The sequence below is a fragment of the Metopolophium dirhodum genome, chromosome 3 (assembly GCF_019925205.1).
Source record: "Metopolophium dirhodum isolate CAU chromosome 3, ASM1992520v1, whole genome shotgun sequence".
Taxonomy (NCBI): Eukaryota; Metazoa; Arthropoda; class Insecta; order Hemiptera; family Aphididae; genus Metopolophium; species Metopolophium dirhodum.
The window spans coordinates 12,823,290-12,849,512 of record NC_083562.1 but is presented as its reverse complement, the minus strand read 5'-3'; the positions used below and the strand labels follow the sequence as shown (position 1 = coordinate 12,849,512).

The 26,223-nt window shown below is 29.1% G+C and overlaps 3 protein-coding genes and 1 long non-coding RNA gene across 4 annotated transcripts; 2 read left to right on the top strand and 2 right to left on the bottom strand.

Annotated features, from left to right (window-relative positions):
* The first annotated feature begins 2,541 nt into the window (after positions 1 to 2,541).
* LOC132940217 (uncharacterized) lies at positions 2,542 to 5,135 on the top strand. Its single transcript, XR_009664071.1, has 2 exons — positions 2,542 to 3,155; positions 4,769 to 5,135. It is a non-coding gene; the product is annotated as an uncharacterized LOC132940217 (long non-coding RNA).
* Positions 5,136 to 8,713: 3,578 nt separating this feature from the next.
* Positions 8,714 to 14,719, bottom strand: LOC132940215 (sodium/hydrogen exchanger 8). The gene is made up of 7 exons (XM_061007691.1): positions 13,351 to 14,719; positions 12,953 to 13,264; positions 12,011 to 12,153; positions 11,874 to 11,957; positions 11,649 to 11,792; positions 9,261 to 9,432; positions 8,714 to 9,191 (listed from the first exon to the last, which is right to left on the bottom strand). Exons 1-6 carry the CDS (start codon positions 14,390 to 14,392, stop codon positions 9,292 to 9,294), a joined length of 1,866 nt encoding a protein of 621 aa, XP_060863674.1. The 5' UTR covers positions 14,393 to 14,719; the 3' UTR covers positions 8,714 to 9,191; positions 9,261 to 9,291.
* A 191-nt stretch (positions 14,720 to 14,910) lies between these two features.
* On the top strand, positions 14,911 to 18,418 carry LOC132940216 (aurora kinase C-like). The gene is made up of 2 exons (XM_061007692.1): positions 14,911 to 15,205; positions 16,418 to 18,418. Exon 2 carries the CDS (start codon positions 16,454 to 16,456, stop codon positions 17,381 to 17,383), a length of 930 nt encoding a protein of 309 aa, XP_060863675.1. The 5' UTR covers positions 14,911 to 15,205; positions 16,418 to 16,453; the 3' UTR covers positions 17,384 to 18,418.
* Positions 18,419 to 20,063: 1,645 nt separating this feature from the next.
* On the bottom strand, positions 20,064 to 25,307 carry LOC132941673 (uncharacterized). The gene is made up of 7 exons (XM_061009816.1): positions 25,219 to 25,307; positions 25,044 to 25,105; positions 24,859 to 24,940; positions 24,648 to 24,769; positions 21,890 to 21,928; positions 21,324 to 21,377; positions 20,064 to 21,262 (listed from the first exon to the last, which is right to left on the bottom strand). The coding sequence occupies exons 1-7, from the start codon at positions 25,290 to 25,292 to the stop codon at positions 21,189 to 21,191; spliced, it is 507 nt and encodes a 168-aa protein (XP_060865799.1). The 5' UTR covers positions 25,293 to 25,307; the 3' UTR covers positions 20,064 to 21,188.
* Positions 25,308 to 26,223: the final 916 nt, after the last annotated feature.

Below are 26,223 nucleotides of genomic sequence, written 5' to 3'. Positions count from 1 at the left end.
ATTGAATGGTAAACTTTCCCGAGTTGTTTTTAAATGTTTTTTGCTACTCTATGAATTGGCTTTACTGCAGAGATTGTGATTGTTATTTTAAATTTTTATTGTCAATTGTATTACTGCAGTTAATCTGTATTTGTTATTTAAATATTAATTATTTATACCTTAAGTGTTAAGTTTTTTTTAAATCAGTGTGTTCCAATTATCATAAAAAGTAGTATTTTGACTAAAATATTGCTCACAGCAACAATGATTTTTATTATTAACTGAATTATTTTAGTGTTTCTAACTCTGTAATACGAATAATTCCCCATGCTCCTCTAGCTTAGAAGTACTGAAGAAGACCTGGGAGAGTTTACATATCATTAATATCGGGAGAGTTTACAATCTCCCGTGTAAACTCCGCCGCAGTTTTATTTTCTTACCTTAAATGGGCCATATACCTTCATATGGAAACTCTGCCAGTGTTAAAACCTTGCTTATGTAAAACTAAATTTTATATCTCAACAAAGTTAACTCAGAAATTCATAATAAAAAAAAATATATGATGTTAGATAACACTATAAATAGTTATAATAATGGATTTATATTACACTTAATAGTTAGAATATCTACAAATTGTATCACATAATTTTAGTTCACAGTTCAAAATATTATAAGTTATAACATATAACGTGATAATATGACATACCTAGTATACCTACATATTTTAGATTCTGAGCGGAGCAAGGAAGCTAGTGGTTTTACAAAGGTGTTTTTTTTTTTTTTCATATCCTGTATACAAAATTTCTACCAGAAGAAGTGCTTCGATTGCAACATATAGTACCTTATCTTTTAGCAAATTTGATCAAAATGGTACTTTAGAGAGGTCATTTTTCAATTTTCTCAATAATTATTAAATGCCACAGAAAAAACTACTGACAAATTACGAAAAACCGCTTAAAATGGGATTTTAATTTCTAACGATTTGTATATCACCGTAGCAACGAATAAAAAATTATAATATTATAATATTAATTCTACTTAAAGGCTATACCCACGGACTATGATTAACTTATGTAAATCTTAGTCCGTGGCTATACCTAATAAATAATAAAAATTTAAAAAATCCATATTGATAAACCGTCTCCGCTCAGAATCGTTTTTCTTATACAAATACAATGATATTATATCATTGAATTCAAGTTTAATACAATCCATTATACATTGTCCCACTTGTAACCTACTGTACAGCAGAGTAACATCCACTTACCCGCTTTTTTGATTATTACAATTATATATCATGATTTATTAACATAATACCTACTGGCCATTACAATTTGTATGATTTGTAATTATTATATTTATTTTTATTTAGTTATTTAATGTTCATTTAATTTCAACACATTCACGAGACCCATAGAACTTGCAATATAAAATGCCTAGTTTTTACTCCTTAGAATGGATTACGCTCCAGCCCCCTTTAATTGTATACTGTTATACTTGATTTTTTTCACTGGTGGAGTTTTGATAAACCCAATTTTACCTGTTTTATTTTCCTGGCGGAGTTTACACTAAAAAAAGGTACTCGTGGCGGAGTTTACATGCGCCCGCGCCCACTTACCTGTGGAATCGTGTATTTTGACCCAATTAAATTTTGCCCTGCACGGCTGCACCTGTATTTGCAAGGATGTATGTTTGTAGCTTTTATAATCAAAAACTACTTGACCGAATTTGTGAACATTTCAAATTGTTCTTAGAGATATCAGGATAGTTTAGAGAGTAGTTACTAGTTTGAACTACTTTCGATTTATACCAAGTGCTATATCCAATCTGCTACAGTCGAATTATCTGTCTCGGTCGAATTAGTTCACAAATACAAGTATAACAACACCGATTTTCCAAAAACTAAATCATTGAGACTGTTGGAGCCTGGAAGGTGTTTATAGCTTATTTATCATCTCCTATAGGTAGCTCACATGTGAATTTTTTTCGGCTAACGAAATAAGATTATTTTTTTGGTTTATTTAGATGGTTGCCATTGGTTACATATATTATATTACTATTATAATTATTAGTATAAAATATATGGCATATATATTTTTTACAAATATATTCATAAAAAGACCAATCTTCGGCACAGGAAACTCCGGGCAGAACAGCTATAAGGCATTATGGTAGGTACCCACCTATACATAATAACGACAAAAGAACAAGACGAAGGGAAATAATAAACGATAGGTATCGCTAATAATATATATTATATTTCGTTTGTACCTACATACATTTTTTTTTTTTTTATCAAAAAACCAATATCAATGCCAAATCCTATAGTTATTGCATGTGTTTCATTTATATATAGGTATACCTAAATAAAGTAAGTATTATTATTTATAAATAATATTATGTACACATATACAATATACGTAGATACACATGTATATATAGGTAGGTACACCGTACACGATTTCAAGGCTAATACACACGCACTTAAATTGTAAGTACGTTTGCTCGTACGTAAAATTTTAATACGGACATCTGCCTATATAATATTATTAATTATTAAACTGTACGCGTATAAAAAACTGGTCAACGCGGAAGAACATGCGCGCAAACATGTAATTTTTAACCTAACTCAATAAAACCAGTACAGTTTTATGTAATATCTTAATATAATATAATATAGGTATTATATATAATATTATATGTCCGGGTTCTGTAGTGCTCTGTGTTTGAACTCTGTAGTTTGTCGTAGTGCGCCATAGGACGAAGGTGTCTGAACGATACACATTTTATAATATTATACTATTATATAGGTAAATTGCAGGTGTGATTGCCACAAAACTATCGTTTTTTGTATTAGGGTCATTATTGTATTATTGGCTTTTTCATCGGCTTAAAACCATATCGATACACAACGGGTAAACTACAGAAAAACTTCACCGTCGAATATAGAATATCAATAATATAGAATGACAACCAAAATCGATTCATCCGCAAAATTTATCGATAGATTCGTCGATTTGGGCTCGAGGATTCTAAACTGTCAAAAGTACCTGGACGTGAAAAAAATTTTCAACTCAATTCTGGAGATTTTATTAGCTTGCGCCAGTAGCTGCTTCCCAGCGATAGATTCGTTCACCGACGACGAAGACGACGATACACAAACAGAACTAAATAAGGTAATGGAAAAGATAAAAGGTAATAAATACACTCTTCCACTACCAGGGAATGTTCAGTATCTAAAATATAAAAATGCCTGTATAGTAATATTTGTAAAAGCATGACGTAGGCAATGTAGAAATAATACGGTCCATTAATTAATAATTGCTGTCACATTGCGTCATAAACTCATATTGCGACATTACTCAATGGTATCCGATTATGTTTTTTTTAAACGTGAACCATTCGGCGGCACTTTGTAATCTCCGTCGACTATTTTGTTGTTGTACAAGACAAATTATTTTACGGTTAATTTGAAATAATAGAACACAACAATTAATGTTTTACTAATTCGTAAGGTTTTAAATTTCTTTTAATGACAACAAATTATATTTTATATTTCATAATCTGAAACAGAATAGTTTACCTAAGATTTAAAAATTTAAAATGTCAACGTGTATAAGTAAATATATTATCATACAAATATAGGTATTTTTCCCTATTTGGGATTTTTATGAGGGTTTCAATTGTATGGGTCATATTATTCATAATTTTGATATTCTTATTAATATTTTTGTATTAATGTAAATTTCTTTTATAAAAATACTATGAAAAACTGATGAAAATTTCAATAATTTATATTTTTACATTATATTATAAAATGTATGGTTATAGTTACAACGTGAAATGATTAAATATAAAACTTTTAAATTATGAATGGATAATTCATGCTATTTTAAAAATTGCTTATGATTTATTCTTTTTTAATCTACACATTTTTAATGCATAGTTTTAGATTTTTAGAGCATATAACTGCATGTCTTGGTACCTACTTTTTAAGGCACATTTCAAAGCATACTTTGCCAATTTTTAGTGCATAATTCAATAATTGGATGCTTATTTAGGAATTTTTCAGAGTTTGAACTAACAAGACCTGGACTGATAACAATTTAATAACATTTTTATTTAAACTTAAAAAGCAATATATTATATTTATAATAAAATATACATAGTAAAAAGTAAAAACTGCTAGTAAGTAGGAAAGACAATTTCCGATATGAATTTTTCGTATTCAATTTTTTTTATTTTTACAAGATATTTACAATCTATTCATAGAACAATAAACAAATTAGATAAGAGTAATAAAAAAACATGAGTAATATGACGGAAGAAGCCACCCATTGATGACACTACCTATTTTGTTTAGTTTATTAGGGGAAATTTGATCTAGGAATCAAGCATTTAGCAGGTCACGACACCACGTATTCAATAACTTATAATTTAATTCAAATTTAATACATCCATTACTGGATTGTGAGGTGAACTCGAGACTCGACAGCAAAACCTACTTGCTCACTGGTCTTTCTTCTTTTTTTTGTCGTGAAATGGGAATAAATACCTAAACCAATTTGTTACTAGAAACCCGGAAACCACCCTCAAAGTTGAAGATTAAAGCATTTTTACTGCTTCAAAAGGTGATGATAATCACTAAAAATCACCTATCATTGTAATAAGTACATCTTTAAAGCGTAAATTTAATAAACCACTGTACTTTAAACGTGCCATGACTCGTGTATTTTGATGTATTATCACAATATAATTTATAAAATTAATTTTATTGTAATTGTTACAGATTAAACAAAACTGAAAATGTACCTACTAAAGCAGTCGACTAGAAAAAAATGAAAAATTCTTCGGATGAATGAATAAAACCGATTGTTTCCTGATGTTTTATGTATTATGTATTTTTAATAAATTTTAAGTTATTATTTTGTAAATACCTTAGCTTTATTCTTCATGAAAATTACCTGATGATTTTAGAAACCCAACTACTTAAACAATACTATATGATTGCTGTATTTCTAAACAATTGTATACTGTTCATTACAAAAATCATTTTACTATAATATCGAAATTTTTAAAAATTATGACCCCCCCCCTTAACCATGTCTGTGAAGCCGCCCTGTATGATATAGATTATAGAAACAATTTATATTCAATGCGTTTACTAATTTACTATCTGGTTGAACGAAGATATATTATAAGTAGGTGTATCGGATATATTATAACATTATATAATATTATGTTATATGTATAAGTAAAGGAGAAGGATATAAAGATTAAAGAATGACATTTTAAAGTCCGCCCAGGCCCCAGAGTATCACTGAATTGAGGTCATCAGCGAATAATAGGAAGTGACAGTGACATATTATATTTTTTATGTCATTGATGAACAGCGCAAAAAGTAGGATGGAGAAAAATGACCCCTTGTGTTACACCCGAAATAGTATTAACTATACTGTAGAGAATGCTTCTTGGATTTAAACAAATTTATTGTTTACGGTCATATAAAACAAAAGTATAGCATTGTTGACCAAATCGTACTCTTTGGAAATATCTGTATACAGGAATTTTACTTATGAGTAAGGCCAACAATTATATGCCCTAGAAATCTATAATATATGAAAATTACCAAAATATGCCCTTAAAATATGCTCTAAAAAAAATGTAATTGTAAAAAATGATTAAATGATTTATTTTTTTTATGTATTATACAATTTATACTATAATACAATTATTGCCAATGAATAATGATGTACAAAAATGTTTGGTATTAAAAAATATTAAAAATTTAAGTAATAATTAATAAATAATAAGTTAAGTAAAAACATGAGAGATGTAACTATTGATACGACTAGTGTTAAAAGTTTTCACTTTTACCTCTTTTCATAAATGAGTTGAAATACCCATAATAAGGTATATGAGTGAAACAAATTAATATTTTGTAATTCCCGAGTTTTTAATATCTTAAATATGCTCCAAAAATATACTAAATGCTAAAATATGCTCTAAAAATGCAAAAATATGCAAAGTAAAATTTCGTATACAGTCCCGTTATAGGTTATAAAACAAATTTTGGTATAAACTAGCTATTTTTTTGACCAAACAATAAAAATATGCAAATGCATACAAGTGTTGGCCTTACTTATGAGTTATGAGTGATCAATGAACGCATAAGTACCTAATATATTAGTTATTTAGAAAATAAAATGTTGAAACTTGCAACTTGATATGTAGATCTGACATATCACCTATAGGACAAAACCAATGCTGCTCGTCTATTAGGATAGCGTTAACTGATGGCTGAATATTGTGCATGGCAAGAGATTTGAAAAATGTACCTACAATGCTATATGACTAAGTATCGAAATTATTCTACAGTTTAAGACATCAGTAATATCCCCTGACTTGAATACTGGTGCAACTACATTGAGTAGTCACCCAAAAAACATTTGGCACATTTTATAAGCAGACGGAAACGTGCAATTACTAAATAAGAAGCCGTCGTAATTTATAATTTGCACCCCCAACGCAGATTTACTGAGCGCCACTAAGTTCTGAAGTGTGTTTTAGATTCTGAGCGAAGCGATGAATGTATTGATTTTACAATAATGTGTCTTTTTTTTAATTTTTAATTTTTATTTTTGTGTCTGTCATCACCTTTTAGGACAGTAAAAATGCTTGGATTTTCTTCAACAATAACTTTTCTGATAGGAAAATGAATCTAGTTAGTACTTTGGGGGGGGGGGGGGGGGGGGGGGGGGGTTCAAAAGTAAAAAATTCCCAGTAATTTTCAAAAGCGACATGAAAAACAAAAGAAAAAATAAGGAAAAACGGGAATTTTTATGCAAAATCTGTTTTTGAGAAAATCGATTTTGGTTTTTGGTGTAACTCGTAGGCACATGAAATTTTGACTGGATGTTTATATAAGCATTTTTTATACACCATAACATTTTCCAAATATTTTGATTTATTTTGAGCTGTTTACGGACATTTTCAGTTTCCATTTTTTTTTAGTTTTTTTTTTCTATAAATATCAATAAAATTTTATGTGTTTGGTAAAAAAATGTGAACATTTAATGCAAGTCTCCTGATATATTGTTACAACAACAGTTGAAAAATATTAAAAATACATAGGCACAATTTTTTTTATAAGCATTTAAAGTTCAAATTTTGACAACATTTATGAAATTTATAATTTAATAATTATTTTGTAGTTAAAAATTTAATAAATGTTTAACTTTTATAGCTAAAGATTGAAAGTTTAAAACAAGGCTCCACGTAAATAGGTGCCCCGATTTTATACCTATAATATGCAATGATTTATCATTGAATTCAAATTTGACACATCCATTATAGTACACCACTCAATGGTGATGTACAATCAATTTTCATTATCCCAATAGCTTATGTTAATTATTTTAAATGAATTATTAAATTCCAATGGCAAAAATGATAATATAAAATATGCATTTAAGTCTTAGTGATTACTGATTTATAGGAAATCTTCTTGGAAATACCAGATTATATTTGATTATACCAGATTTGATTTAATTTTTTCAAATAATTGTGAGGTCTGGAAGTCAGAAAAAAATGAGATTATTAGATTCCTGAACTTGTAGATTTAATATTGTTATTAATATAAAATAACTTATAGTCATATCATATATCACAGATAAATAAAGTCTATATAAAATACAATATTTACAATACCAAAATCATTCATTTTTATGATTGTAGACACTATATTACATCTATAATTGTGAAAGCTTTGTTACTTTGCATTATATTATTAAACTGTATATAAATTAAATTGTTGTTTATTCATAGAGCCAAGATGAGCCGTAGACACCGGTGGGGGGGAGGAATTCAAACCCATTCTTACAACATGGAAAGTATATAAATGTATTAATTTATTTATTACATAATATGTAATTATTATGATAATCCCCCTCCCCCCAAAAAAAATATTTAATTCCTGTCTACGGCACTGGAGTCAAGATGAATTATATTTCGATAATACACATAATTATGTCACAAATATGAAATAGATAATAAATTAAAAGTATTAATGGTATTAATATTAATCTTAAAACTAACAATCACGCATGTATTCAACAATTTACTGTAATCTGTTTAAGCTTAAGCATTCATAATCATTACAAATATAATTCAACAAAACAAAAAATATAAATCATTTTGTTTTTGATAATGTTTATTTTATATCACAATAGAATAATATATCAACAAAATAATATGATACATTATTAATACATTATATTGAAAGTAAACTAAAATAAAAAGGTAACATATGAGTAAAAGTACTGCCTATTTGTTTAATTTGCTTTAAAAGTCAAAATAAGGAATTTATTTTTGTTACTTCTAACCAGAAAAAAAGTATTTACAAAAATATCTGTAAATACTAAAAAAAAAAATGAAATAATGCAATAACATTTTATAGTTTATAAATATCATGCATACTCACTTATATAATATTATGATAGTTGGGAAAATACCCTAAATAATGTATTTATATTTTATTAATTGTAACAATAAAAAATATACATGTCATTCAAGCAGAAGCCCAGGAAAGTAGTTATGATATATTTATGTTTGTGTATTAATAAAAGAGCACTTACTAGAATAGTATACTTGTGTGCTTATTATAAGAAGCTCATTTTATACATCATTATAATATAATTAGGTATAAAAAAATAATTATTAAATGGCACACACAGGCATTTTTCAAAATATATATATTATGTAGTTATTAATTTCAAGGCAGTTACTTTCATCATATAGAAATAATTATAAATATAAGATAAACTAAATATTTAAACGAAAACAAAAAAATAAATAGAATGTTATGAACTTTACAAAAGTACATAAATTATAATGACTATCACACTTGTTTTTAAAAATTCTAGAGTATAACATTAACAGTATAAATTTGTGCAATTAAATGTGTTGTTTATATTCAGACTTCAAGTGTTAAAGTACATTTCAATTACACCAAATTTTCCGAGTCATAATTCACAATAGTCATTATAGATTTGTGAATTAGCCATCAGAATAGTTGGAATAAATTCTGTTTATATTTGTAGTATACATTAAGTACATTGAATAGTAAAGTTGTTAAAATTATTGCGGTTGGCTGGTCGTATGTGGTAAACTCGATGCAGACAAGCTCTGAATGTCACTTAACAAATTATTACCTGTAAAACAAAACCGTTATATTTTGAAGTTTTGACGGTGTATCAAAGACTGCGTTTCCCCTCCATTACTTTGCCTCACAACTGGTGGTTGCTGTAATTGTCAACTAGATTGACGGCTAGATGTCTGGGGCTGTCCATTGTTTGCAGTCTTATCATCATCTGATGCAGTTGGTGATATACGAATTGCCTGATACCATTGATTAGTTAAATCGGTCATCTGTGTTTTACAATCTTTCAATTCCTAAAATATTTTTTTTTTTCAGTTTTTCAAACAATATTGTACATCATAAAGATTAATAATTTTTAATTAAAATTATATACAATTTTGTATACAATAATGAAAACTTCATAGTTAAATATAATTTTTAATTTACTTCTTATCTCAAAGTTAGTCTTAAATCCCCCCAAGAAATTGATGTAGCCATAAACAACCTAACAAATGTAATCCAATCTGCAGCATGGGCAGATATTTAGGTATATATATATATATATATACTATATTTCATACCAGAAGGTCCTACTAAAATACAGTATTCAAATGTTGTTCAATTCCCAAACATATTCGTAACCTTATATCCAATAAGCGTAGAGCAAGGGCTGTTTACCAACATTCATGCCTTCCATCCTATAAATGTATCTATAACAATTTATCCAACTCGCTGAAAAAAATACTTGCTAAACATAAAAATCAATCTTTAGAAAACCATCTCTCAAACTTATCACCTAATAATGGCTGTCTCTGGACAGCTACCAAAAGTTTTCTAAAATACAAACCTCCGCTCATTCCCATAAGAAATCCCCATGCTGGATTTGCTTCAACTAATGTTGAAAAAGCCAAACTATTTAAAGAACACCTAACTGAAACTTTCATACCTCACCCGGATATAAAAATAGCTTAACATACTGACATAGTAAATCGTTCACTTGATATCCCTCTTCCTATCTCTACTGGCGACGTAAAATTTACAATTCAAAAATACAGTCTCAAGAAATCTCCAGGGTTCGACCTGATAACTGCAGAAGTGGCCAGGTCCCTCCCTAAAAGAGCCATTGTTCGTATTGTTGTATATAATGCGTGTCTAAGATTTTCATATTTTCCAATGCTTTAAAAATTCTCTGTAACAATTATTCTAGTTATAAAACCTAATAAGTCTCCTGACATATCCTCCTCCTACCAACCAATAAGTCTCCTCCCCTTCTTCAGCAAAATTTTAGAAAGATTAATTCTTAAAAGAATATGTCTTTAGATATCTTCCAGTTCCATATTACCAAATACTTAATTTGGTTTTCGTACCACTCATTCCTCAATACACCAACTGCACAGACTAGTCAATGCTATCTCATTCTTCCTTGAAAAAAAAAGTTGTTGCACCCGTTTCTTCTTGGATACATCCCAAGCTTTCGATAGGGTATGGCATGAGGGACTGCTATATAAAATAAAGCCTATATTTCACCCAATCTACTTATTAATCAAATCCTACCTCACAGATCATTACTTTCAGGTCAGAGGTGGCACATCCTTTTCTGGCTTAGCAAAGATTAGTGCAGGTGTTCCACAGGGAGGCATCCTTTCTCCTCTATTATACAACATATACGCTGCCGATCAACCCAACTCTCAGTACACAACTGTTCCTTAGTTTGCCGATAACAAGGCTATTTCTATGATAATCCTCACATAGCTTCCCTCAATCTTCAACTCCACCTTGACCTCATGGCTGATTGGTATAAAAAATGGCATATCAAAGTCAACCAATCCAAATTACTTCATACAACTTTGACTGTTCGTCTTCCTCCTTGCCCTATGGTGTCTCTAGACAATATTCAAATCCCTTCCTCTCAATCGGCTAAATACTTAGTTCTTTTTTTGACCATCGACTTACATGGTCACATCACATTAAAAGGCTTGCCTTAAATGCACGACTCCGCATCCTCAAAACTCTAATTTCCAAAAACAAACATAACTAAACTCTTAATTTATAAATCCTTGTTTAAGCCTATGTGCAATGTCAAAAAATCCAACACTAATAAAATTCAAACCTTTCAAAATAACATCCTTGGTAAAATCATAAATTCTCCTCCTCATATCTCAAACCTAACTTTACACACCGATCTAAAAATTAAAACAGTCTACGAAGAAGCAGTAACTATTTACAAACGATTCTACTCAAAACTCCCATATCATATCAACCCCCTCGTTTCAAACCTTGCCACTTTAACAATTCCTGGGAACCCTCCCAGGAGGCTCAGAAGGAAATGGTGTCGAGATCTTCTCAATGAGTAATTAAAGTATAGCAATATACATTGAAAAAAAAATCATCAAGTAAGGAAGTGTTACAACTGGGTGACTCCTCCCATCAAGTTTTCTGTATATATTTTTTCTATTATCTCATATTCTTTTTGTTCCTAAAGGTGTTCCTTTTTTTTAATTGTATGTACTGTATAAAAAAAAAAAATTACTTCTTGTGTAAAACGCCGGGTGAAGAATGGTATAAAGTATTTTATGTCCATTTTAGCAAATCCACTGATTCTTGATTGGATGAAATTAACTTCCAATTCTTCTTCAGTCAGTTCTGATAAATGTTCAGAATCAATTGCTTGCCCCTAACATAAATGTGTACAAATAATTACTAACGTAATATAATAGGTAATTAAAACCAACTAATTTGTATTTTTTGAAATTACCCATTCTTTTGTTTTACTAAGAGATATAGCTTTGTCTTTTCTTCGACGGCGAGTGCTTCTCCCAGCTTTTGATGATTGCAAAATCTGGAGAGAAAAACTTAAGTATTGGTTTGATTTTTTAAGTCAAGAAAATTTACCTTCATTAGTGGCATTGTTGAACCACCAAACAACAAAGTTGTGACTAATATTATGCACAATGTAGTTGTGATTATCACATGTCTTGTTTCATTACTGAATTCTAAATGTAATGACAATGCATATGAAATAGCTCCTCTTAAACCTAGAAACAAGTTATTATTTAAAATAGAAATTATCATTAAATAGTAATTACTAATTTCCCTCAAAACAAAAAAAAATAATTAAACAATCATTCAAATTATTTTTTATAATTCATTATTTTAGCAATCGATTGTGCAATCAAATAAATAAGTTTTACACTGAACACTACAAATACACAAGAATATGAATAGGTTAGTAGAAGGAAATTTACATTTTTAAATATTATATATAATACCTAATTAAAGTGTAATTTCTAAGAAATCTATGATATGTAGAATCATTATTCATTACCAGAAAATTTAGCAAAGCAGAGAAAACTCAACTAAGACGTCACTCTAAATAATTATTGTTAAAATATTGTACTTTTTACAAAGACCAAAAAATAATAACAATAATGTGGCCAATACACTAATATAGAATAACAGAATTAAGTACTTAAGTAGCATTTGATTACTTAATAAATACAACCAATCAAAGTCATAAATTGAGAAGCCTCAGTCCCCCTCCTCTCACCAAGTATTTCCTAACTTAACCCTAACAGAGGCATAATAATTAAGGAGAGAAAGGAACAAAATTGAAAATATACTGATGATTGATAAACAAAGGCACAGCTCAAATGTTTTTTAGGAAGTTTTCTGCATATCTGATCTATTCAATTTATAATAATAATTTTATTTACCTTAATAATTATAAACGGATATTAATTTCTCAAACAATCTGCATTATTTTAATGAATTTAACTACTATTTAAAGTTAACACTTATATAAAAGATGATACTTCATATTGATGTGAAACTTACCACTAAACCACATAATAAACATCATATTTTTCGTAATTTGATGTTCTCTGAATTTATTGCACAAATAAGCCAATGGGAATATATTGCAAGCTCGTCCAATCAAACACAGAATTAAACTCCAAATTACTAAAGCCGGTTCAAAGTGTAATCTGAAACTGAATAATGCTAGTCCAAGATAAGCAAATACACAAGTTTCTGCTATAAATGCCAATGTTCTCATTGTCTGTTGCATTGTAATTTGTGTGACTGTCGACAAATTGAAATGAGTGTAATGTGACATGACAATTCCATTAAACAGAATAGCCATTATTCCTAAAAAAAAATGAAATTATTACAATTTTGAGACAAAATATAAAAAGTGAAAATACGTGAAAGTGAAATATCAGGTAATAATTTACCCGATAAATGAATGCCTTCAGCCAAGACATACGGTGCATAAGTGAACACCAACATCATAGCAAATTCTAATGAAGGTGTTTTCCTTAAGTCTACATATTTCAATAACAGTGCACTTATTAATGCAAATATTACTCCAATACCAGCTGAAGCAAAAAACATCAAACAGAACTGCTTGATGCCTGTCAGTACAGCTTCAGAAGTGCTCATAGCTGGTCCGTTGGACTGTAATACTGATGTAGTCAATACGATGGCAATTGCGTCATTCAATATACTCTCTCCAAATACTAACATATTTAACACAGGATCTACATCCAACGCATGGAAAATAGCTACTGTGGCTACAGGGTCAACAGCTGAAATTAACGATCCAAACGCAAAGCTTTCAACAAAACTTAATTTGTACGCTATCTCAGCTAGGCCAAGGACATAGATACCAGCACCAATAACTAAAGCCGATATAGTGGTGCCAATAATAGCAAACACTAGAATAGAACCGATGTTTTGAAAAAAGTTTCCCTTATGTAAATTGTAACCAGATTCAAATATAATTGGTGGTAACAAGACGAGAAAAAATGCTGTTGGAGAGAATGCTTCCTCATTGCGCCAATTAGCAATATGCTGTTCAGACATGAGATTAATAATGAGACCAATAACAGCACCAAGAAACACAATTACCACACTTTCAGGTAGGTACTGAAAATGTGTGGACAACATGAGATGAATGAGCAGTATGCCTAGAGCAAGAACACTGAGCACAAAGAAAATGGCGATTGAACTGTTGCGTTCTTCTTCAGCAGATCCTTTTTTTGGCAATACAGGCTCACCGGGTGTGACGACTGTTGATTTTTCAGTCATATTGGTATTCGTCTCATTGGTCACGACCGTCGACACTTCTGGGGTAGTTGAGGAATTTGAAACATTCTTGACTTCATTGTCAGCTGCAATCGGTGGGGAGGAATTCAGTAGAACTATTTTTGTTTCGCCATTATTGAGTCCCGTGCCGCAAAGCACAAGAAATAGAATACATATCGATGCCTTCATTGTGGACCTCTAATATCACACTCGATATTAAAAATGAATAAATAATACAGCTTCGCGAGAACGAAACGCTCGACAGACAGTGCGCAGCGATCACATATGCGAAACTATTTTGGCGCGTCTGAGAATTAAGGTGGCGATTTCCACATCGTACACTGTCATGTACAATTCAATCGACCGTTCATTTTGGGCATTGCGTATTACGATTTACAATTTTTAAGCGGAAAATGACGATATAATGACGATGGAGAACGATAAAATATGATAATTGATAATGCGTCTGACCGTGTAAAATGCAAAAACAACTATAGGTAGCCGGGTGGCGGGTGCGAACTGCGAACTGCAAAATAAAAATTCAACAGCCCTGACCCTGAGCCTAAATGGTGATAAGCAAAACAGACAAACAGTCCGTGTGATAAACGTCGAAATCCATGGATTCGTGGACCAACGGAGACACGGTATTTCGAAGGCGGCCGAACAAGCCCGTCTCATTGGCCACTGACTCAAATCGTCGTCAAACGGCTTTTTCGTTATTCATTTAAATTTTTTAAATTTTAAGTGTTCGTCCGTTCCACTTCCACAACTCACTATAAAAAAATCGTTACTCGTTACTCGCTAATATATTCTTTGCTCTATGCGCAACTTCGGAGTTCGTCAGTCCGGACTTCCACTAGGACAAGACGTGACTGTCCGACTGATTGAGCAGTCACTAATTTGTAAACACAGACATATTCTTGTCTATGGTTCAACTTAAACGTCCGAAACTTCAGAGGCCGAGTGGGAAAGAAACACGGAGTATTACACAATTTGGTTCAGGTACAGTTTCACTACTACAAATTATGAGTATTTTTAATAATGAAAACATAGACTTGTTGACTAGAGTCTATCGAGGCAGGCACTGTAATAACAACGAGACGATTGTTAAATTGTTTCGTAATAGTCATGGTCTGGACTAGAGAGGCGAGAGCCTTAATTTATTAATATCTGGTCCAGATGATAAATATTGTTGTCCACGTTAATCATTTTGCATGTCCCAAAGTCTGCTGTTTCTCATTTTTTCTTCAATTAGCTTTTCCAATCAGTGGCGTAAATTATTACCGATTAAAAATCTGACACACGATAACAGTTGGTTCAAAGTTGACCTACCAGCTGCCTACTCAGTTCTCATATTGTCCTTGAACAATGGTAAGGTATATTTGTCCAACTTTATTAAGTGTTTGAATACATTTTTTTGAATAATACGGTTTTTGTATTTATTCTAAATACACAGTAAAACTTATGTATTACGGTAACAATGGAATAAAACTTAAAAGTAACAAACCAAATTACCATTACCATCCGATCAATTAGATCATTCCTACCACAGTTAGTATTATGAAGTGGAATGACAAAGTGATGGTGTGATCTAGATATCTAGTGGAGTAAGTAGGAACTCTAAAGTTTATATGAGCAAGGAGAGGTAAGCCATCTATCAACTTGCTCAAGAATAATAAATTAGTTGACACACGTCTGACATCTGTCTGCTAATGACTGAAGCAATATACTTTAATGCTAAAGCATCACTTTGACTTTAAGCTCTTATTTATTGAAACTATAATTGGTAACAATATAATAACAATCAGACAGGCACTGAAGTTTTAATGTATTTGATAAAATTTTTCATAATTTTTCGTAATAAATTATGTAAATTTTGTAGGTTTCTTTAAACATAAATAATTTAATTAAAACAAATGTATATTATATAAGTGCAAATTTTGTTATTTTTGATACAAGATATATCAAGCTAAAGCACATTAAGTTCAAAGCCCTGCTAATAACCATTGGTCATTTAGATTTATTTTGTTCCAATATGATTGAATTGAATAATTCGAGGAATAATTAGACAATATTATATTTTATTTTATTCTTCGTCTTCTAGTAATTAATAAATAATAAATCGTCTTTGTTTTTAGATTTAACACTGTATGGCTGCTCAATAATTCTAATATTCAATTCATGGATTCTAATATATTATTTTTATTGTTTCAGTTTGTATTTTTGTTACTCTTCAATTATATTTGTATAATGGCTGTGGTTGAAGAAAAACATAAAACTGAATCTCAAAATGAAGTCGTTCAACACATAGAAAAAAAAATGAAGGAAATTTATTCTAAACGACCTTCAAATCATCAGTGGAAATTAAGTGATTTTGAAATTGGAACACCACTTGGTCGTGGAAAATTTGGTCGTGTATATCTTGCTCGGGAAAAAAATACGGAATATATGGTTGCCTTAAAAATGATGTTTAAATCAGAATTGGTAAAAGATCATATGGAACATCAAGTACGACGAGAAATAGAAATTCAAACGCATCTTACCCACCCCAACATTCTAAAAATGCTGACTTATTTTTGGGACGAAAAAAAAATATATTTAATTTTAGAATTTGCCCAAGAAGGTGAATTATTTAAAGTATTGAATTCGCAGCCGCATAAACGTTTTGATGAACCAACAGCTGCATATTATTTACGACAAGTAGCTGATGCTTTAAGATATTGTCATTCACAAAGTGTTATTCACAGAGATATAAAACCAGAAAATCTCCTATTGTTTAGTCATCATGTTATAAAGTTAGCAGATTTTGGATGGTCTGTCCATGCACCATCCAAATGTAGAAACACCATGTGTGGCACTATTGACTATTTACCACCAGAGATGGTTGACTCTCAAACATATAACGAATATGTTGATAATTGGTGTTTAGGAGTGCTGTGTTATGAATTCTTATGTGGATCACCACCTTTTGAGAGCTCAGAACAGGCAGAGACTTTTAGAAAAATTCGTGCTGTAATGTATGGTTTCAAACCTTATATGAGTGAGAGCTCTAGACATTTGATTTCAAAGCTTTTGGTTAAAGTTCCAAAATCTAGATTACCACTAACTGATGTCATTGAACATCCTTGGATTAAAAAAAATAGTGAAATATTTACTAAAACTAAGCTAAAATTAAAATAATTTTATTTATTATCTACTACTGAAGAACACAATATTTGAATACTATACTCCTACTCAAAAGAGAACATACCGCTTTCGCGCATGTCAAATGATTCGATTGGTGCGTCGATAACCACATGATCACGCTAACAATGGGAAATTAGTGGGGGATGCGCACTGGCGAACATAAATTGGTCGCCGGTATGTTCTGTTTTGAAATGTAGTATATTATATTATTACATAATATTATAGTTGTACTTTTTTCTGCAAGTATGTCATTCTTACAACTATTTTTAAACGTGATATTGTTTTCTAACTTATTAATATTTGTACATAAAATACTAATGTATAAATAACTATAATGTAAATGTTAACATCTATTTCTATTGTAAAAATTTGACATGCGTGTTAATTAATTTCTACAATTTTTTATATGACTTGTGCTGTTTTGAAAGCTTAATATATTGTATTGTAGTTTAGGTTGATGTAACATTTATAATAAATAAGTATAATATGTATTTACAAAAATAGTTTAATACATAGATATTCTGTAAATTATATTAATTACAACGATATAATTTTGATTTTGAAAAATTTTGTTTTAAAAATGTATGCAATTTGTACTTTATTTTATAATATTATATTGATAACCCTGAAAAATGTCAGTGCATTAAAATGATTAAAACAAAATGAATAGTTATTTATGTGTCTAAAGTCACTTTTTGGAGTAGTAAATGAATCTAGTTTGTATTTTAATGGGATCAAAAGTAAAAAAAAATGTCTTTCTTTATAAAAACTTAATCTTACATGTTAATACTATCTTCAATCAGAATTGTCTTTTGTCAGCAATTATTTATCATTGAATTCAAATTCATAGGCGTGCTTACGAGGGGGAGGCTGGTTCGGCACTAGCCCTCCCAGCCAACTGTTCAACAAAATGCCTGTACAAAAAAAAGTTGAGCAGTCTGTACTCACATTTTGATATTTGTTTTATATTTTGTAATTTTATAATCTTGTTTTATTGCTGTACACAAATAATAGAACATTTTATTTTTATTTGAGTTACCTATTTCTTAATTAGTGATTATATTATTATATATGCTCATCAATTTTTATAGCTACGTAACATGCATATCACAGGTTAGATGGTACTATAGTTTATTAACCATTAGTATCAAACGAGCATTGGCAATAAGTGTAAACTTTGATGATGTCATTGAGTCTTTAAAGTATTGAAACCATATGAGTGAAGAATGGATTTCTAAACACTGTTTTTGTCAACAATTTACTATGTTATGCAAGTATTTTTATTTTAATTTTAAATGTATTTTAGATCATGAAGCGATGAATAAATTGATTTTAAGTAATCAAAATAATGTTTCGATTTTCAACTTCAGTTACTTTTCCGGTAGGAAATCTAAGATTTGAAAATGTAATACAAGATTCCTCATAAGTTTTTCTACCTTTATCAAAAAAAAAAATGTCTACAAGAAAGTTAAATTACATTTTCATGAGCGTTTGAAGTTCATAGTCTTACAAGTTTGGATATTCACTCGATTTCTCGTATAGAGATTTTCTTATTTTGTTGTTATTTAAAAACGAATAAATAGATATATCAAAATGTACAGTTACAATTATAGCAGTTTAAAAATATTAAAAACACATAAGCACAATTTTTTTTTAATAAAAAATTTTAATGAAGGATGGTAATAGATATAGTTATTTAATACTTAAACTTTTTTTCTGGAGGATATCTATTATTATTTGTTAATTGTTATTAATAATAAACCAAAAAAAACACAATATTCACTTGGATTTTACACTGTATTAAACAATGAACCAAATGTTTTAAATTCATGTTTAAAACTAGTTGTTTAAAATATTGTGTCTTAAACCTAACAATCATGCTTTTGGCCGCTTAAAATTGTCTTTCTAGTAATCGAGTTTCAGACCCTTGTCCCTGTGAGCTGTGGAGTTTTGTAGTGCACGCAGTAAGGTGTCAACTATTGAGCACAATTTTCTGAATTCCCGATGGCCCAATCCGTCCCTGATTATGCTATCTCCATTGAGAGAGCATGCTGATTCTGCCCATCCCAATACGTCACCCTGACATCAAAACTGTTTCCACTATGGAAACCAAATGGGTTCTATTTGTTATTAGAAACTACTCTGAAAGTTGAAAATCAAAGTATTTCCTTTTATACTTTGTACAGCAAGACTACACGCCGTAGAACAGCAAAAATCGGCTCTTCTGCACATCCCCATGCATCACCCTGTCATCATAACTGTTTCCACGATGGTGTGGGGATACTGATTTTTGTCAGTCTGCGGTGTGTAATCCTGCTGGACCAAATGTAGTAGACAATGCTTTAATTTTCAACTTTTAGGGTGGTTTCTAATCACAAATAAAACCAAGTTGGTACTTTTGAGGTATAAATTGAAAATTCCCAGTATTTTAAAAATATAAATTACAATTCTATAATACCTATCTATTAAATTATATAGCAAAATATTTAAATAAACTACTCAGAGTCAAAATTGCGGCATTTAAATTTATATTATATATTATGGTTTATGCTTTACAAAATCTTGAGAAAACTTACAATATTATTTGAACACTAATTACCAGCTATTAATTTTTTTAAGAGCTGTATCAGTTATAATATGATATAGGTACTAATAAATAATATAGAACTAAAAATAACATTAAATTACTATTTATTCATTCAAATAAAGCAAACCAATTTATAACATTTTTCAGTTGTACATAAAAACAATTGATGCATTTATTTATAAGATGTATGTAGCAACCTTGGACGCCTATTTACTAAATACAATAGTCATTACCAACAATTAAACAAAATAATTTGATCATCTAACACTTATTGTAGGCATACAAGTAACAGTATCTAATAACAATTTATAACAAAAAAGTTAATATTAGTATACCAATTCAAATGAAGTTTTGGTCTATAATACGAGATTTTAAGTAGGTGTATTTTAAAAGCTTGTCAGTCTTTGCTATGTATTAAAAAAATAATTGAATTGATATACAAAAATAAATTCCTAGGAACTAGTTGTTTGTTATTACTTATTACCAAAGCAAGTAAATGTTGATCAGGCAAAAATTCATAATTACAATAAATTTTTTATTTTGTATGTTCCCTTTCAATTTTTTTAATATTCAAAAAACAAATAATGGATAAATGAGGAAAAAGTTGTTTTTAAACAGAAATTTTACATAAATGAGACAAAAGGCCAATATTTAAAATCAATGGGAATTAATTATTATATAATATTTTTACAAACAATAAAAAAGTAACTTCAAACTTCAACAAACAATAAGTATTGGCTTTAGGTCTCATAATATTCAAAATAATAAGGATTAAAAATAAAATAATCGCTCATAAAGTAATTTTGTTTTATACAAATTTCAGTCTTGTTCAGATAACTCACAACATAAATTTGTATAATGTGGTAATAATAATAATAATAATAATAATAAAAAATAATAATAACTATAAACAAACAAAAGTTCATTATGAGGAAACAACAATTCACTAAAATCAATACTTTTACAATAATATTTAAAAATTGGTATCTTTATAACATTGAATTCTACTACTAGGTAATACTACTTAACTACTAGTTGCCATATTTTCCCTCCTGTCCCATTCAGTGTTTAAAGACATAGATTCATTTCTACGGTTTTTGACACAATAATGACTAATCATTCGCGCAAGTGTTCATGTGTCTTTGATACATTGTGAGCTATGGGCGAGTCTGGTAAAATAATTTCTAAAAAATAATTCACTATACCAACAACTTATGGCACTGACTTAGTGATATTATTGTATAAACGTTTGATCCAATATGTGTCTAAATCAAATGCTTGAAAACCTAAAAAAAAAATTCAAATCTGATAAAAATTACAATTTTTATTTTAAGTAAGTATTTATACCATTTAGAACTTCTGCAGTGTTTTCAGGTTTGAAGTAAATAATTTTTTGTGAACCTAATAAAATCATAAAATAATATTATTACCTACAAATGTAATTTAAGAGGATGTCAGCGCACTATTGGTTTTCTCTCTCTGGCCCACGCGCAACATAGACAAAACGCATTTGCGCAGAATCGTTTTTTCTATGTTTTTAAGTAATCTTAGAGTAAAATCACCCATTACAGAAAAAGATAGAGAATAATATTTTTGAGGGAATGTCATATCGATTTCTCTAAATATTGTAAACAATTTAACATCGTTTAAATTTACAACATTTTTTTGTTTATTTTGAAACTCAAATACAAAGTCAAATAACAATAAAATATAAAATCAATATGACATTCCCTCAAAAATATTATTCTCTACCTTTTTTGTAATGGGTGATTTTACTCTAAGATTACTTGAAAACATAGAAAAAACGATTCTGTGCAAATGCGTTTTGTCTATGTTGCGCGTGGGTAAAAGAGAGAAAACAAATAGTGCGCTGACATCCTCTTAATTACAAACAATCAGTAAAATGAACATACTTATAGATGATTCTTCATCTTCTATAACCGAGTGCCAAGCTGAAAAATATAATTCTGAGGTTAAAGTAGTAAATAAAGGACAATACAAATAATATTAAGTAAAAGAATTAAATTATTTGATTATATTAATAAAATATATTGATCTAACGTTTCATATTTTGAATATTAAAGTTTTGAGTATTTAGAACCACGCTATACATTTTATTTAGTATCTGTTTCTAACGCAACATCTTGGGTAAAACCCAGTTGATGAATCAACGGAATGTTGCGAACTAGCTATATTCATATTGATGAGTTTTTAACAGCTAACAGATATTTTTTCACTGGTCCATTGGGAACCAATAAAAATAGATAGTGTCTCTGACACTATAGATAAAAACAATGTATTTTAAAATTATTTTTAAACAAATATACTCATTAAAATTTAACTTTATAAATGTCATATAAACATTTTTACACTCCAAAAGCTAACCACGCTTTTTCAGATAAATAAATGTAAATTAGAATCTAAAGAAAATGTATTAAATTGTTTAAATATATTTTTATTATAAAAATTTAAAAATGTTTAATTTTTATAATTATAGCTTGAAAATTTGTATACAAGATTCTTTATAAGTTGATACATTGGATTTAAAAAAATATATTTGACCTAAAGCTATGTGCTTGTTATAATATACAGCATACTGGTGGAAATTGTCTGCTATACCTAAAAACCAATGATGGCAATTGACCTAGATTTCAACTACTAATTAGTTCAACAAGATATGTAAATGTAAAACTTAAAAATGTGATAAATGTTGTTAGTGATTATTGTTATGGAATTAAAGTTAAATCATTTCACTAAATAAAAAAAATTATTAATTTATTAAAAATAATATATGGGGCTAATGTACTGGGCTTGAAAGCACACAGATGTTTAAACTCTAAATTAATTAACTAATAGTTGAGTATAGAATAGCTTGCAAATTAAAATGGAATGGAACTTTATTAATATGTTACATCAGAGATGTATAATTAATGAATAAAGGTCTAAAATAGATACAACAATCATAATCCCTGTATAGCTATATGGTTTGTTATCGTCAATGAACAAAAAATGTTTTCATACATAATACTATAATAGCATTGAGTATAGATAAGTAATATTGAGTAACTATTAATTCAACTTAATTATAATAATTATCTCTTTTGGTTACAAATTATTTATTTATTTATTTATTTAAATACAATATACTTATTATATTTAATAATAAATAAGTATTTCTGATAAAATATGTATTTATAAACTAAAAATAACAATACTAACATATATATGTATGGAACAATTTAATTTAATATTATTTTTGTGTTTATTTAGTATTGTGTACAACCTTATTGAAGTTAAAATCTTAATTATTAATTACTAAAGATAACATTGAATTTATTTTTTATTTAAAATTTAAAAAATGCATATTGTTTAAAACATTCAACAGGTACACAATAAAATTGTATTATATGGAATGTCCAGTGTCCACCCTTAATAAAAATTAAACAAGAGATCTATAAATAAATTTGGTTTAAATATTTGTTTTAAATAATAAATTGACATAGATACTTTGATTTTTAAATATTTTATTTTTATTATTTATAAGGGACGTTCTTACAATGTCCGGTAAAGTGTTGGTTAATGCTAACCGACTGATAACAGATTTTATTACCGGCAGGATTTGGCCGGTTAAGTGTCGAATCACTTTAACCGGACATTGTAAAAACGGCCCTAAGAATTCAAGTCTTGACGGCATAACTTATGCCAAATTACAAATTAAATAACTATGTATAGTTATGAAATGATAGCAATTTATTTTAAAATCAGTGGGTCTCAAATAGTTGTAGGCAGAAGGGTGTTTTGTGGTAACTGAAAAATTAATAAATAAATACAGATCTTATACTATTTTATGTAATACATAGATACTAAATAGTAAATACTGTTGAATGTAGCAAAATTATTATTAATAAAAATGTATATACATTTTGAATAGTTCTATTTTATCATAAGTTATACAAGACTGAACAGTATTATGACTAATACATATTTTAGAGCCTCCGATTTAAATCAAAGAAAAATAAATTGAGTTATATTAATTTGTAGATGGGAACCTACATTATGACAGAGTAATTTTATAATTTTAAATGAAAAAAATAATTAAGGATGGATTGAGTAATGTTTTTCTATATTCAATAAATCTACGGTAATAAAGTTGTAATTAATACAAGCTACAAAGGCAAGTAAGCTACTAAGTAGAAAAGTACAAAGCTTATTCAGTATTTATCTTGGTATTTATGTAAAGTCTAAATATAATAAATTATTGTATATTTGTATTTATCATACACATAACAATTATAGATACTACTGTACTCAAATTTATATTAAACAGTAATAGAATAAATTATTTAAATTGTATTTTTCTTTTAAGTTTATGGGTAGGCAGTATGAAGTACCTAATATAAACTAGAACTGATACTAAAGTCTGAAACATGATAACATTATAATATAGGTCTATCTGAGAATATTTACTTTTTAAATATGATTAGTTTGAAGTACCCAGTCATATTAATTTTACGTTTAATATTTGTACTTATAAATATCAAAAAAATAAAGTAAGTTTCTAACAAAAGTATCTATAAAAAATAAGGATTTAAGTTTACATTTTTGATAAAAAATTATATTTTACACATTAAGTCACAAACATAACTTGAAAACATAGACAGTTATACTTACAGTCATTGATATAGTGTATGAGTTTTTCATGTTGGGGACTTAAAACATCTTGGGGTGATGGAGGACACTTGTTTAAAGCCTTACGATGGCCATTAGAATGAAATACTGGCTTTGGTTCAGGACTTAAAGACATAACCAACAATCACATGTACAATAAACACATTTATCTGGCATTATTGTTTAAATAATAAATTAAGTAATAGGTACATACGATGGTAGTTCTTCTTCTGTACCATTGACTTTTTTTAAGTTCTCGCGAAAAGAATCCAGCCGATCAAAACTGTGGCGGATGCCTGGGAGAAAAATGTAAAAATAAATTATTTTCGGATACCTAATTAATGTTTACGTTATAAATAGGTAACCTTCCGAGTATTTTAAATAATAAAATTAACGCACCTCTTCTGGTTTTCGCTGTCATATATTTGCTGGGTGTTTTTACGGCGTACATGGCGTCGTGTCTGGATCGAACGTGTTACGAGTAAAATTGATGAAATTGGAAGTTTAAAGAAACGAAAAATAAATTAAAACCAATAGAATTTATTTGAATAACGTACTAATGTGAAATGCTTACTTCTTAGGAGTAAGGAAGTAGGAAGTAGGAACATCCCCTGGATTGATAGTTGATAGTCGGTGAAAAAATTTCATGTATTAACTAAGTAACGACATCTGATTAAAACCTAAACGATTATTATATTGATGTTAGTAACAAATTATTCTATCCCATGACATACCCGGGCTTGTTTAAACCATAGGACATGTTTGAATATCTGTGGTATTATGGTTTAAACCTAATCTATAATAAACCATGACCGTGGATTAAACAATAACCATACAACGATGCTGGGTACATATAAATGTACGTGAATAGTTATTTCTATGAAGTCCATTATAAAATAAAAAATTTATAAAAAAATGTATTTAGTCTTATGGAGAATCTTTAAACTCAATATACCCTCTCGGTTTTCCAAGCAGTCGATAATATGCCATTCGACGATAAATTCGTTAATAAGCGTGTTAATTAACTAAGGATTACGTCAATATCGTTCTTCATCTTGGCCATGTTCAAAGGTGTCATTTCAGTTTTTATTAGACTATAGGGCAAGTTTTCACTGTTTTTCCGACTCAACATTTTTTTCCCACAGATTCTCATACAATAGTGCCATAGAGGTTAACGGGGGAGGGGGGGAAGGGGGGGGTGCGCACGGTAAATGGGCCGACTTTTTAGGTTGGACTTTGTAATGTGTATTCCTACAATAGTATTTTTTTTTAAATTTTATTTTGGTTCCTGAAATTGTATTTGCCTGCAGGCGCCAACGCCTCTATTCAATTTTTTTTTTATGATTTTAACATAAGCCAATTTTTCAATTATTGATAACCTGGTGCCATACGAATAATCCATCTTTAATGAACTAATTTTATTTTGACTAGTTGAATTTTTTGTATAGACTTGAGAAATGATAACTTGGTGCCCTATGAATAAACCTTCTTGAGTGAACTAAATATGGGTATTAGTTTTTTCTGTTTAGGATTCTGGGCATTTTAGTTTGTACTTTGTAATGCGTATTCCTACGGTAAC